This window comes from Prunus mume, linkage group LG7, assembly GCF_029339155.1.
Source record: "Prunus mume cultivar Tortuosa linkage group LG7, ASM2933915v1, whole genome shotgun sequence".
In the NCBI taxonomy this organism is placed as follows: Eukaryota; Viridiplantae; Streptophyta; class Magnoliopsida; order Rosales; family Rosaceae; genus Prunus; species Prunus mume.
Window position 1 is genome coordinate 4,420,791 of NC_142704.1, and position 14,234 is coordinate 4,435,024.

At 36.8% G+C, this 14,234-nt stretch overlaps 2 protein-coding genes and 1 pseudogene across 3 annotated transcripts; 1 reads left to right on the plus strand and 2 right to left on the minus strand.

Moving 5' to 3' along the window:
* Positions 1–3,656: 3,656 nt before the first annotated feature.
* Positions 3,657–5,860, plus strand: LOC103337809 (dof zinc finger protein DOF4.6). Its single transcript, XM_008240979.3, has 2 exons — positions 3,657–3,894; positions 4,359–5,860. The coding sequence occupies exons 1-2, from the start codon at positions 3,871–3,873 to the stop codon at positions 5,283–5,285; spliced, it is 951 nt and encodes a 316-aa protein (XP_008239201.1). The 5' UTR covers positions 3,657–3,870; the 3' UTR covers positions 5,286–5,860.
* Positions 5,861–7,805: 1,945 nt separating this feature from the next.
* Positions 7,806–10,534, minus strand: LOC103337810 (uncharacterized). Its single transcript, XM_008240980.2, has 3 exons — positions 10,176–10,534; positions 8,882–9,030; positions 7,806–8,220 (listed from the first exon to the last, which is right to left on the minus strand). Exons 1-3 carry the CDS (start codon positions 10,350–10,352, stop codon positions 8,082–8,084), a joined length of 465 nt encoding a protein of 154 aa, XP_008239202.1. The 5' UTR covers positions 10,353–10,534; the 3' UTR covers positions 7,806–8,081.
* Positions 10,535–11,011: 477 nt separating this feature from the next.
* Positions 11,012–13,704, minus strand: LOC103344140 (BTB/POZ domain-containing protein At3g05675 pseudogene; annotated as a pseudogene). The gene is made up of 2 exons (XR_016122160.1): positions 13,244–13,704; positions 11,012–12,616 (listed from the first exon to the last, which is right to left on the minus strand). The product of XR_016122160.1 is annotated as a BTB/POZ domain-containing protein At3g05675 pseudogene (transcript).
* Positions 13,705–14,234: the final 530 nt, after the last annotated feature.

Below are 14,234 nucleotides of genomic sequence, written 5' to 3' on the forward strand. Positions count from 1 at the left end.
GTAGGTATAATTTAGTACAGTTGGAAAATATATCCCAATTTAAAGATTTTATTAGAGAATAACTTCACGCATATCTATGTTCATGAAGCACGAAGACGGAAGATCGTGTAAATTCAACTGAGATTTAGTGGGTCCAGAACAAAATCTTGCAAGCTACTATGAAGGGAGGCCTGGCCAAATCGGACGGTTGGAATCATCCTATGAGCTCACATTGATCAAAACATATTCACTTTGACCATGTATTGATATTATATGCATATATGGAGGGGGAGGAGGTTTTGAAAGTGATGTGTAAATGTGTTGTGTTGTGTATGACAAAGTCATCGTCCAAGTTGCTCTTAAATTCCTTTTTGCTGACGTGTGGCGCACTATCCACATGCGGTCCACGTCAACATGGGGACCCACTCACGTGACATCATCTACATCATCCTAGGTTAGGCGTATGGCGGGTCGGGTTGGGACGAATTTTCTGATCTTTTGATCAGATGGACGGCTCTTATTGAATCTGCGATTGGGATTCTTTTCTTCCTTGGTAGGGTTTTGGACGTGATGGATGGGCATGCGCATTGTATGACGTGGGTCCCACCCTACAACGCTCCACCACCGCCCAAAATTTTTAGACGATATTTTCAATGGCTGGCCATGGCTCTTGTGCTTTTGGCTTCAACATCACCGCACACGTGGCAGCATGTCAAGGATTTGCTGTTGTTGTTTTTTCACTGGGGTGTGGGGCCTGCCTTTTGAAGATGCGCCCACATCTGACGGCTTCTATTCGCGGCCGATTTCGCTAACGGTACTGATATGGTACAGTTGCTTGTAGTCTACTGCAACTCTATACAGTAATAGCCACGTATATTTGTGGAGGAAAAAGTGTAGATTACTGCACTTAAAACTTATTAACGTTTAATCTAGTTATTAATGGAAATGCTTTTATATAATTTTTTTTAAAAAAAGAATAAATAGTTCTCAAAGTTGTTCAAACAAAAAAGGTCCCTTGTTTACCTAACACTTTCAGAAGTGATGAAAATGTCTTTAGACTTCAAATGGTAAGGGGACAACCATGCAAGTTCAAATAATCTTTTTCATACAATTTACGGATAATTTGTTGACAGAGTAGGACAAATTGTCATTACTTTTGAGGTTTACACTTTAATTTACTAAGTTAATTAAGTTATTTTTTTAACACATTAATCAAACCGAAGGGTGTTTCCCACGTGTCTATGTTAAGAGCTCATAGAATTAAATAAAAACAAATAAAACACTATCACGTTAATTGGCCTTTAGTATTTGAGAAATTCCTTAGTTCAGCAGGTGACGTATTAATAAAACCAATAGGTGTTTTCCACAGCCTATAGAACTATACTAAAAACAAATAAAATACTAATTAATGTCTTTAGTATTTGAGAAATTCTTTAGCTTAGCAGGTGAAGTATGTCATATGTCCGACCACACACAAACAAGAAACTCATGCATTAAGATGGGACGTATTGAGCATAAATACAAAGAAGTCTCCTTATTTACGTGTGTGGTTAAACTTAGATGCGTATCATGATTCACCTGAAAAATTAAGGAATTTCTACTTAGTACTGCTCAAACGATTTTAAGTAGAATTTGGTGGGGGCCATTGTGGAAATATGATTAGGTATTCTAATAATGTCATACCAGATGTGTTCAGAAAGAAAAGAAATATATATCACATGGTCCTACATGATTGATGAATCGAGAGGCAGAGAGGGTCCCATTTTCATCAATCAAGGCCATGATGACAAGGAAGAGCCCAGCCAATCAGGGCCGTTCAAGTTCAATCATTCAGCTTCAATTCAAGTTAGATGTCAGTGGCTCAGTGCATCGTCCACGTGTCGCTCATATACTTAACCAACGCAGGACCTTTGGAATCTTAAGTGACAAGTGAAACAACTGCTGAGTCTGCTATGCATAATAATGCATGTGCAGGGTTAAGGGAATGTTTGGTACTTCGGTTTGGTTGAGTTTCCAAAATGCATTTTTTTTTTTTGGCTTTTGGATTTAGCAACATTTGATAGAACTAATTTCTGGCCAATTGATGTGCTTAAAATAAGGTTATCATCATCATCCTTCACTTTTCTTTTTGCATTAAACTATGAGATCGCGAATGATCTGCAACATAATATAAATATATATGCTTTGAATACAAGAGATTATTTTGTAATCGTTTATTTTCAAATGATAATGATTTATGATCAGTGCTATTCTGAGTTCAATGTCATGAAAAGATTTTGTAGACGTACGTGTGTCATACTTTGGACTGGTTCACTTCAGCCAGAGAGATAGAGCAACATGAAGTAGTCTATTTCACTCCAACATTAATACTTATTATTTTTACTTTTTAGAATTTAACAACTGTCTGTCGTTGATGACATTTACTTAGTGCATGCGTGTTGCTAAACTAATTAACCTGGTCAGAAACTCATCCTAATTCCTAAGACTTTCAATGAAATATATTGGTAGAAACGCAACGCGTAGTGCTCGTTTATAGTCAAATGCAACAACAAATTTCACTTTCAAAAATAGGACCAAAACATCATTATACTCAACATTGAAGTAGTTGAATGTAGGGATTTCATTGAATGGTTCTTTAATTCAAGTGTACATACATCTCCTGCATTAATGTCAAATAGTAGAACAAGTATGATGTTACAGAGTCATTTTTGGAAAAAGATGGGGTTTTGTCAAGTCGGCATTCAGGAGAATATGTAAAACCTCTAAACCAGTAGTTATGTAGTCAAGTCGCTTTTCATACCTACATTTTCTGCATAATGCCATCAAATTTGGCATCAAATTTATTACAAATCTATCAGAGAAGGCTTTTGTTGTGACTAGCAGTATAAACCAAGGAAATATCAAAGTTACATAAAGTTGTAAAAAAAATTCAAACAGGCAATTCAAAAGTTAAGTAAAGACAGTGTAAGCCTGGTGTCTATATAAAGAAAAAGTCTTAACATGATTAAATTTGTCACTGAGCTACTTGATTCTAGCTAATTAACCATCTGCTATGGGCCCATGTGGCAAGTAGCACTAGCAACAGGGCTTTGCCATATTCATTCATGCCATGGAATGAATGCTGAGTCATTTTGGATGCTTCATGCATAAAGGGTTTTTACATTATGATATTGAAATTATTGGAGTCTGCTGCTGGTTGTCTCTCAGGTAAAGTGATGTGTATGTAGCTATTCATCAGCAAACCCAACTCAATTTGAGCATGTATGTGACATCTACCTTGTCCATTTTCTGAACAATGCATGCTAACAAACATTATTTATCTTTTAACAGAAAAAGCAGCTTACAAATAAGAAGAGCTGGGGTTAAGATGATTGAATGAAATGAGAGAAATCTGACTTGGCCTTTTTTTTTTCCCTTTTTTTTATTGTTAGAAAAGAGAAAAGCCACCACCAAGAGATGTATATATATATATATATATATATATATATATATATATCTCTCTGTACAGTACATCCAAAGCTACCCACAAGGCACAAAGTCTCATTTTAAATTGTGCAAGACCATCATATTAAATTACTAAATCTGCAGACAAATATTCCTTCTCGGATGTCTAGAATAAAATACTTAAAAATGAAAAGAATATTACTACTATTATAAAATTACACAAAGCAACCTCTCTCTCTCTCTCTCTCTCTCTCATACACCCAACACATAAAGCAAGGGCCATACATACACAGAACGTCCACACACAAACCCTCTCACAAACATTCTTTCTTTTTTGTTTTCCAGCTTTTGTAACCAGTTTCAAGAAAAGTGAATTTTCTCTCTTTTTGAGGATAACAGTTTTCTTCTTGCTTGCTAGCTCCTCTTGTACTCCAGTTTGTTGCCGCCATGGATACTGCTCAGTGGCCACAGGTATATAGATATATTTTCATTTTTCATCATCAACCCTTTTTCTTCTTCTCTCTTTCCATGAATAATTTAGACAAGAAGCTTATTTATTGTATGGGATCTTTTTGTTCTTTAAATGAATGGCCCTTTTGGGTTCTCCTTTGTAAAGATGATGGTGTGATCAGTGCAAGTCCCCACTCAGTTGGATTTAGTTTTTATCAGTTCTTCAACATGGTGTTTCACTTTACCTTTTGTTTAGGTGATAAAGGAAAAAAGACCCCAATTTTCTTTTGTTTTTGTTTCTCTCCTTTTTCTTCTGTTGCCTGTTATAATTTTGAAAAAGTGTAAAGCAGCTGCTCTCTTGTTTTGTTTTGCTTGTCCTTCTGCTCCATCTTCGTTAAATTTACAGTGTTCTCCACTGGTACTAGCTGATTATTCATTTTCTTTTGTTTGATCTGAAATCCTTTCCCTTTCTTGGCTTTTTAAAGGGAATTGTGGTGAAACCAATAGAAGAGATAGTGACAAATGCATGCCCTAAGCCTGCAGCAGCAGCAGCAGTCAATAATTTAGAGAGGAAGGCAAGACCTCAGAAAGAACAAGCCCTAAACTGTCCAAGGTGCAACTCAACCAACACCAAATTCTGTTACTACAACAACTACAGCCTCACACAGCCCAGGTACTTCTGCAAGACTTGTAGAAGGTACTGGACTGAAGGTGGGTCCCTCAGAAACATCCCAGTTGGGGGGGGTTCAAGGAAGAACAAGAGATCATCATCTTCTTCAGCAGTCGCTAATTCTTCTACAACAACATCTTCTACTTCTTCAGCATCCAAGAGGCTTCCTGATCTGATACAACCCCAAAACCCAAAGATTAATCAAGGCCAAGATCTAAACCTGACTTTTCCAGCCACTAATCAAGATTTCAGGAATATTATCTCTGACCATTTGGTTCATCATCATCAACAACATCATCAATTGCCCAACAACAACAACAACATGGAAAACAGCAACAAGCAGAACCACATTAATATTTCTGCTTCTTCCCCATCTTCTACCACCACCACCACCACATCTCACCTCTCAGCTTTGGAGCTTCTCACTGGATTGACTTCAAGGGGTTTGAATTCCTTCATGCCTATGCCAGTTCCAGACCCCAACAACAACAACAACACTGTATATAGCACCACATCTGGGTTCCCTATGCAGGATTTCAAGCCAACACTTAATTTTTCCCTGGATGGGCTTGGAAGTGGATATGGGAGTCTGCAAGGTGTTCAAGAGAGCAGTGGGAGGCTTTTGTTCCCATTTGAAGATTTGAAGCAAGTTTCAAGCACTGGAGGAGGGATTGAGCAGAACAAGGAGCATGGAGACTCAACTGGGTATTGGACAGGAATGTTAGGAGGAGGATCATGGTAATTAAAATAAGAAGATGAAAAGAAAAAAAAAAATCATGGGGTCTTTTTCCTTTTTCTTCTTCTTTAATTCTGATTTAAAACTCATTGTTAATCTCTCATGGTGGGTGACTTGTTTGGATTTCTTCATAACTAACAGAATAGGATACATGGGTTTTCTTTTAATTACGACCTTGCCTTCTCTTTGTTCTTTTTGGCTTGGAATTATCTTTTCTCTTTGAAGTAGTACATGGTGGATTATTTTTTGAAGCTTATTATTTTAGATTGGCTTCAAAAAATGGGTGACTTATTGTGAGGATAGAAGCTATGGTATCAAGACCAGCCCAGATTTTTTTAGGGTAGCAAAGAGTAGAAGAGGCATGCACTGTATGAATGCGCCCTTGATTTCATGTAATTTCTTCTCTCACTACTAGAAAGCAAAGGGCAGCCCGCTCCCACTGTAATGTGTGTGATCCTTGGTTGGCTTGGTTCAATAAATAATTATGTATAATGTGCAACTTAATTTGTAAGGATATATATCATGATGGATGAAATATTAGAGACTTGATTAATTAATTAAAGCTAATTAAGCTTATTTAATGTGGAGTTGCAGTGGATGTTTTGCATCTGCTATATCTTATGTTCTTTCAGCAGGATTTTAGTTTAAGGTCTTATTCAGAGCACATAGATTCTTCCAGCCATTACACAAAGATCTGTCCATGAAGAAGCAGCAAGTGGGAGAAGAAAAGCTAGCTAGAGATATATGCAGCCAGGTAAGAATCCTCTGATTCTTCCACATGACTTGGTAATAAAGTAGTCTTCAAAAAAGCAGCTTCCCATGTTCTGTTCAAATTAGAACCACTGAAACCTGCCTCAAACCAAAAGCTCACCTACTGACTATATCCAAACAGTCTTCATTTCCAGGAATGATCATTGCTTCCATGCCACCCCTCTTTTTTATTTTATTTTGTCGTAGTGAAAGACTGAGAAAAATCTGACAAACCCTTCTTTCCTTGGTCTTGATTGGGACCCACAAACATTCCCCTTGGCAAGTGTGCTAAAGGAAGAATAATACACCCCACTAAGTTGATCCATCTAGATCTGGCCTCTCTTTTTTTTTTTTCAATTTTTTTTAATTTTTAATTTTTATATATTTTGTGTTTTGGTTCCTTGCTGTAAGCCACTTGAGTATGCATAATAATAACCTAGCAAATTGTTAGATGCACACTATCATGGAGGTCTTTTTCCAGCCAAATTTAACGGTTTATTTTATATAACTAGTTCAAATTCAACTTAGCTTTCTCCAAGGGCTGTTTGGGAATATCTCACAATATCAGATCACTTTGGTCGTCCTCCAAGTTGAAAATGACAATGACCGAGAATGAAACCTAGCTTCAAAATAATCTATTGGCCATTCAACCTACTTATAGTAAGAAGAAAAAAACCTGTTTTTGTTTTTATTTTTCCGAAAAAAAAGAGGTAGAGAAAAAGATGAAACTGGATCTGAATGGTTGTTGCGGGATCTGTTTGTTGTGTTGTCTTTTGTCTTCTTCTTCTTGTGTTTTTGTGCTTAGGTTTTTTTCAATAAATAAAAGGTGACATGAAATTATCCCATACCTTTCTTCAGTTAGAAGTTAGAACCACAAGAAAGTATCCTTTGTTTTCGGCAATGCGTGAAATTTCTGCCTGCCCTATAGATTCATCTTTTTCTTCATGCCAAATCTAATAGGAAACCTATAATCCCATGATCTCATAGGCTAATGTAGCCAGTCAGGTCAAACAGAATTATCACCATGTCGCTATATGGCACTTTTCAAGGAATTCAAAATTTCAACCTCATTGAGGAGAGAAGCTTATTTATAATAACGCGTGACTTGAGAGACACACAGGAATAGTGCATATATTCGTTTCATGTAAATTTTTTTCCAATTGGCATTGAAACAGTTGAAAGAGACAATGAGGAATAGTACATATACCTGTTTCATGCAAATTATCCTTGAATTGATATCGAAATAACACGTGAATTTCAATAGGGAGAAAATGAAAATTTGTTATAATTCGAGAAGTGGCAAGACAAATCACGTAGTGGTACGATAAAATGAACCGTTATGAGCAAAAAGAAGGCAAAAATTTGGGAGATTTTAAGATGAAATTTAGGTTTTCGGTCCAATAAGAGTTCATTTGAACCATTAATGTTCATGGACACATTTTTCCTTTGAATATGAAATCCCAAATTCAAATTTCTCTTTCGAAATGTAGCGAAACACGTTAGAAGGACCCTCTGGGATGGGACTTGGGTTTAAAAGTTATAATGGAAAATACAACAGTTATTTGTACCTAATTGTATGGAAAAATAGTACACAATAGTCCGGAAATTTCAATTCAATAATCCCATTTTGGCCCAAACCAATTGAGTGGGTCAACCCAATAGCACCACACGTAGTTGCGGAGAACAGAACCAAGATGGAGACAGGTCGAGTTTCCATCTTCATAATGACCACAGTAAAAATACACCATAAAATTTTGCGAGAATCTAAATCATGCGGAAATAAAAAGGAAATTCTTCCATCTGGAAATAAATAACGAGGAATGAGCACTGAAATCCAGCAAAAATAGCTCTTACAAAGAGAAAATCAAATGCAGACGTTTTGCCAGTCATCTGGTATGTAACAGAGAGGAGGAGGGGTAAAAATTTCACTTCATTCAAAAAAATAATACATTGTTTCCATTTTCAACATTTCAACAGGGATTTTAGCGTTATGTTCGAAGGCCAATATGATAAAGATCAAGAAAACTATAGTCAAACTTGATCTTTTAGAGATCAGTGATCAGCATTGATACCAAATATACGAACCTTGTGCATGTTTGGGAACTTTGCAACTACCAACACAAAAACTGCTAGGGTGTTAAAGATGAGATTTGGATTTTGATAGTCTGTTGTGTGAGAGGCTATCAAGTACCTGCCAAGGAAGGATGACGGGTAAGAAAAAGAGATTGAGGTAAGGAAATTCAGTACTGCGGCAGCACATGTCCACCAAAGAGCTAATTATATTCCGTCAATGTCTTACTGGAAGACTTATACACAAGATCAAAATAAGTCTAACCAGCAAAAATTTGACACGAGTATAACAGCAATGTTGAAGCAAACTCAATGGTTGACCATATAAAGAAGTGCTCACCTAAGGGGCTTAAATTGAAGGACAAGTGAGGGACAATGTATTTAAGGGCAGCATTCACTAAGATGAACTATTGATTTCAGGAGTTGTGTGGAGTCCAGCAATTACATACATTGTCACTCAATTTAAGTCCCTTAGGTGACAACTTCTAGTATAGTTACTTATATTTCACTAGGTAGTATAAGGGATCTATGTATGAGGACCATTGGAAAAATTCTATAATTTATGAGAGCAGAGCTATTCACGCTCCACCTACGCACTCCCCCACTGTTGTGGAGGAGTGAAAATCACAGCTACATGGTTGCTATTTGCATTCCCACAAAGGCTAGGGGATAGAAATATGGGAGTACAAATGATGGTCCCTCTAATGAATGCATTTCATGTTTGCATTCTCAAAATCCAATCTCAATCTGGAAGGCTTATAAAGCAAACTTAAAGTACTTACAGCACAACAGGCACGACAGTCAGAAATTTTCTGTTTCGAGTGAGTTGGTTGCCATTGTCTATCTGCTCCCACCAAGTAAGCGCATTGTAGATACCCTGATCATCTGCAAATGGCGTTCCCTTCTTCCAGTGAAAAAAGTGATAAGTAACCTGAAGGAAAACGTAAAGACAATGAGAAAAAAATGACAACAAGTACTAAAAGTGTCATCAATAAGACTACTAAGACATCTAGTCTACTATATGGGTCATAAAGTGGACAAAGAATATTAGAGAACTGATCAATCTCCAGAAAGACATCAGCGTTTTACCTTTCACAAGAAAACACATAACAGGACACTTATTACATAAAATCAGCACCTGCTAAATAGACAGGAGCTGTAATTTCAACTCAACTTAAGGGTCGTTAGAACCACATAAGGCCCTCATCTACCAATACGAAGTGTGGGCTATTTCAATAACCCTGGGAAGCAAACTGTCTATCCCTATTCCTCAACAAAAATCGAATAATCCATCCATAATGATTCGAAAAATTTGCGCTTTAGAATCCACAAATTGATCCTTGCCAAACTAAATCTAACTTTCCTGATATTAAATAACTGAAACTGTGTGTCTAAAATTACATGATTAGTCCACACAATGAAGTCATAAAGTATTTTATATTTATTTCATTCTTCTTCCCTACATATGGAATCCAGTTCTTTTGGAGTTATAAATAATGGTTCTTTATGAGATTACCGCATCTCCGCTACAAAACTCAACATGAAAGTTCATTCTCATCCAGTTCCTTGCAAATTAAGGTGACTAAGAAGTACTATACATGTACTTACTGAAGAATATCCGGAATCAATAAATTCTTTTAACTCTCACCTAATCCATTAGAAATTTGTACATCTTTGATTGTGGTTTGATATTAGAGATGGTGTTATTACCACCCTACTAGAGGATTGAAAATCTTGCTCAGCTTTGTGTGGGATTAAGCAGGATGAGCAGGGACAAAACTACGCAATTTGATCCAAATTTTAAAAAATTTAAAACAGGATTACATATGGTGGTTGATTCTGCTAATGTTTTCACAATATTCATTCATGCTAGTGAGTTTTCCATCATCCACATCAAACCCTAATAATTCAGATTCAAAATTTCCAGCTAACTCGGAAACCTAATCCTCCAAATCAAACAAAAAATTTCCATATCCAGCACAACAATCATATATAACAAGAAACTAAGCAAATTAAGCTTCATCCATAAATAAGCAAATGAAAAACAAAGACTGAAGAAAATAAGAGAGAGAATACGAGGAAATGGCAGAGGTGAACGATGGTCCAGGCCATGCCAGGCGAGCAAGAGAAGAGGCAGAGGACGACGAGCCACGAGAAGAAGACCGTGAGAATGTAGGTCGTCCAAACCCCAGGGTACGTGAACCATTCTGTGTTCCGATTCAGATCCGTCGTTCGAACCGCCGTCACATACATTTTCCGAATTCTTTTTTTTTATTTTTCGAATATTTTTTTTTTGGATGAAACGAAATTGAACAGAGACTATGAGATGAAGATTAAGATCAACGACGATGATGATGGGAGCGATAATGAGGAGGAGGAGAAGCTCATCATCACCAAAGAGAATCTCAGAAACAACCCGATTTTTTATTTTCGCGAAGTTGCCTTGCAGGAGAGATTGAGATTCGGAGATTTTGGGTTGGCGTGTTTTTTATTTTTTTATTAGGAAATTATAAAATTATAAAATCGGAGCGAATGAATATGATTGATGAATATTAACGGTCGGTGATGAAGTTGGTGCGAAAGGGACCCATGGACCCCACCACCTAATTGTCATGCATTTTCTTACCCCACCCAAAAATATGCTGACCCCACCTAGAACTAAGTTTTAGAATGAAACATCACCTTTGTCTTTTGGATCAGAATTCAGAACAATAAATTTTAATTTTATAAAAATATATTATAAAGAAAGTGCAGCCGTTTTTTTAAAATATCCTCTTCTTTTTTTTTCTTCTTTTTTTTTTTAAATGAGTTTTGAAAATATCCTTGAAAGAATTTATTTTTTATTTTATTCCCTTAAACCATTGAAAAATGAGAGAGGAAAAAAAAAACCAAATAAGTATAAAATAAACATGTGGAAATAAAATCATTTTATAATTAACCACAAATGGGAAACAAGTTACATAACATTAATTGTGATATTTTAAAAAAAAATAAAAAAAAGGAAAAAAAATAGAACTTGTAATGCTTGGGAACTGCATGGAAATAAAGCTCAATTCTTTGAAAGGAGCTTAATTCTGTCAAATTACATGAATAACATCATGAACCGAATAATTTTACAACATATAAGAAGAAGTGAGCAAGCAAAAACTTTCAGAGGCTAACAGTGGCATTGCCAGCCCCATCCAAGCCCTCCACTAATCTTCTCTTTGCAGACTTTGTTCTGAAACACCAGACCTCAAAGGCCTCACTTAAGTCGGGATACCGAACCTGCTCGGCTCCCATCCAGTCTGCCAGAATGTCTGCTTGATCGTTCGACGGCAATGCCAGTACCAAGGTTACCATGGCCCCTTCTATGCTCTGGCACAAGTCTTCACTCATCTTGTACGGAAAACCTGTCTCCTCACTGCCCTTCGAATCCAAAAGGGGCTTCATCTTCCTTATGTAAGGAAGCCATGTCTTTAGTAATGTCAACCGGATTGGAGTTGGAAGAATCACATTGCCATAGCCAACTGCTTCCAGGACTTTAGCAGTAATTTCTATGAGCTTTATTTTCAAACCCCACATAAAAGAATCAAGTTTATTATTCTCAACCACCCCTAAAACATTACTGGAGCTTTCAGCCCAGTTGGAGACAAAATCCTTCATTAAATCCATCTTCCCAAGTATGTTACACATCCATTCAAGGTCAGATAAGCTGTGCAATATTTTCTCCTCTGCTCTCTCGGACACAAGGTCGGGCTCCAAAAGCAGGGAAGACAATTCCTTTTCAAATGATGAATAAATCTGGGATAGGCCCAATCTCAACAGTGATTTTACTTCCTCATCGGCTGTGACCAACGGTGCATCCTCGTCTTCTCCTAACATGAATTCAACTTGTTCTTGAGCAGACGTTTTAAGCTCGTTGCCAAATGGAGGACATGGTCCAGCAATGGATGTGGCGATGCGAACTGCTGAGACAAAAACATCTTTGGTGGCAGCTAAATCAACAGGTTGGATCCTAGCTAATATGGGCATAGCTATTGGACCCAATTTGGAAACTGCTTTTAGGATAAGTTCCTCTTCTTTGTCCTCCCAAGGAACAGCCTCCAAGTAATGGATGCAGCAGCATGCAATCTCTTCACACTGGAAAACAACGGCTAACTGAAGAATACCAACGGCAGATTTCACAGAGTCGAATGAATCCAAAATTGAGTCTGTTGGAAGATACAGAAGCCTCAACAGGTTGACATGGTGATCATAGTTAACCTCTGAGCAATAAATATCAATGCAATTATTAGAGTTATTAGAGCCTGGATGAGAAAGCCTATTGGCAAAGTACTTGCTCTTATTTATGAGAACAGAGGAATGGCTGTAGAACTGTTTCGGTATCCCTTCTCTATTCTTCAAGCATATAACAATGTCACTAGTATTCTTATCACCAAATCTACAAGGCTTGGTCTGTAAAGCTGTGTCCATGTGCGCCAACAAGGTTCATGCTTTGAACAATTGAAAGAGCAAACTTTCAAAGTGGTTTTCAACTGAAAATCAATATTTGGAATAGATAGTCAATCCACATAAATTCTAAACGACAGGAAAACAGACTAATAACTGGCAAACTTGGAACTGTTTGAACAAGAAAATTATCTATGAAACATCAAGAAAATGTATCGAGATCGAAAATTCGCAAAGTGAATTTGCAGTAACAACAGCTGATCCATAGATATTAACTTGCCTATGTGCATTGAATTATCTACATCACCAATTGACCACAATCAAACCCACCAGCAAGAAAGAAGATTATTGCAACTACAAAATAAACCTCAATTAAACAAACAACCCAGGGTCATCTCAACAAAGCTCACAGAAAATTTACTTAAGCTAAACCATTCATTCAAAGCAATTAACTAATCACTGATTGGATACTATAAGCTTGTGATGATAATAGAGACCTAGAGACAAATTGAGAACTGAACCCCAAAAATGTTTCCAATAAAAAAGGAACAATTGTTGAATTCTCATACATAAAGATGACAAATTGATAAAAACCCATTCGGAACATAATATTCAAAGTTCCAATTTTTACTGTTGTCCTGAAATAAAGATTTATTTTTTGTTATTTTTCAAATTGGGAATTCTGAAAAACAAAACAAAAACAAACAACTCACCCCTAATTTTATCAACCGCAGCAATGGGTTCAAGCTTTTAACTGCAGAAAAACGGATCTGCAGTGATTCAGTGAATAGCCGAATCTGAATTTTGCGGCAATTTAGAAGGTTAAAAGAGCGCACAGGAAGCCCTCCATTTTAGGTTTCTTACAAGCTCTGAATTTGAGTTGAGCTTCGGCTGGAACAGTTGAGAAACAAGCTTTGGGTGAAGGCCCAAAAGTATTAAATGACCAAGATGACCTTCTGTTTGATTTTAATTAGGATGGTGTTCTGCACAACAACACAGGGCACACAGAGCAAATTAATGTACATTCCAAAGGGCAATTGTTTGCAAGAAAACACGGGACACAATTTGGTTCATTACCCTAAATTGGGAGCAAATGATTGGTAGAGACAGGGAGGTTATAAGAATCTGATTGGCTCTAAGAGCATTTCCAGCAGCTAAGGCTGGACTCGGGCTGGGGGGGTTGTTTGGCCCAAAAAGTGGTTTCTAGCAACAAAAGCAAGCGGGGCAGATGGTGGGACCCAACAGACTGGGCTGGCTAGAGAGCTGGCCCAAGGGCAAGGCTGACGTCAGCGTGCCGCTACAGCGCTCTCTTTCACGTGGCACGTGCTGGGCTCTCCAATCAGATTTTTCCAGAATCAAACGGCAGCCAATTTTTATGCAATTAAAAATTAAAAAATAAAAACAAAAAAAGTACTTTTTTTTTCTCTATACCTTATTTCCATTTTCAATATTTAAGTAAATGTTTTTATCCTTTTACTTTCATTTATTTTTATATTACTTCATTTACTTAAGTTTACAATGTAAATAAGGAAGTACCCCCCATTTGAATTCAAATAAAAATACTAAAAAATCAAATTCCCACCAAATCAAAATATGAAAAATCGGTTTTAGTGCAAAATACGATTTAGGCTAAAAATGATGGCTCATTAAGTCAATATATACTTCATACTAAATCTCATAAAATCAAGTTTTCTTATTTGATGT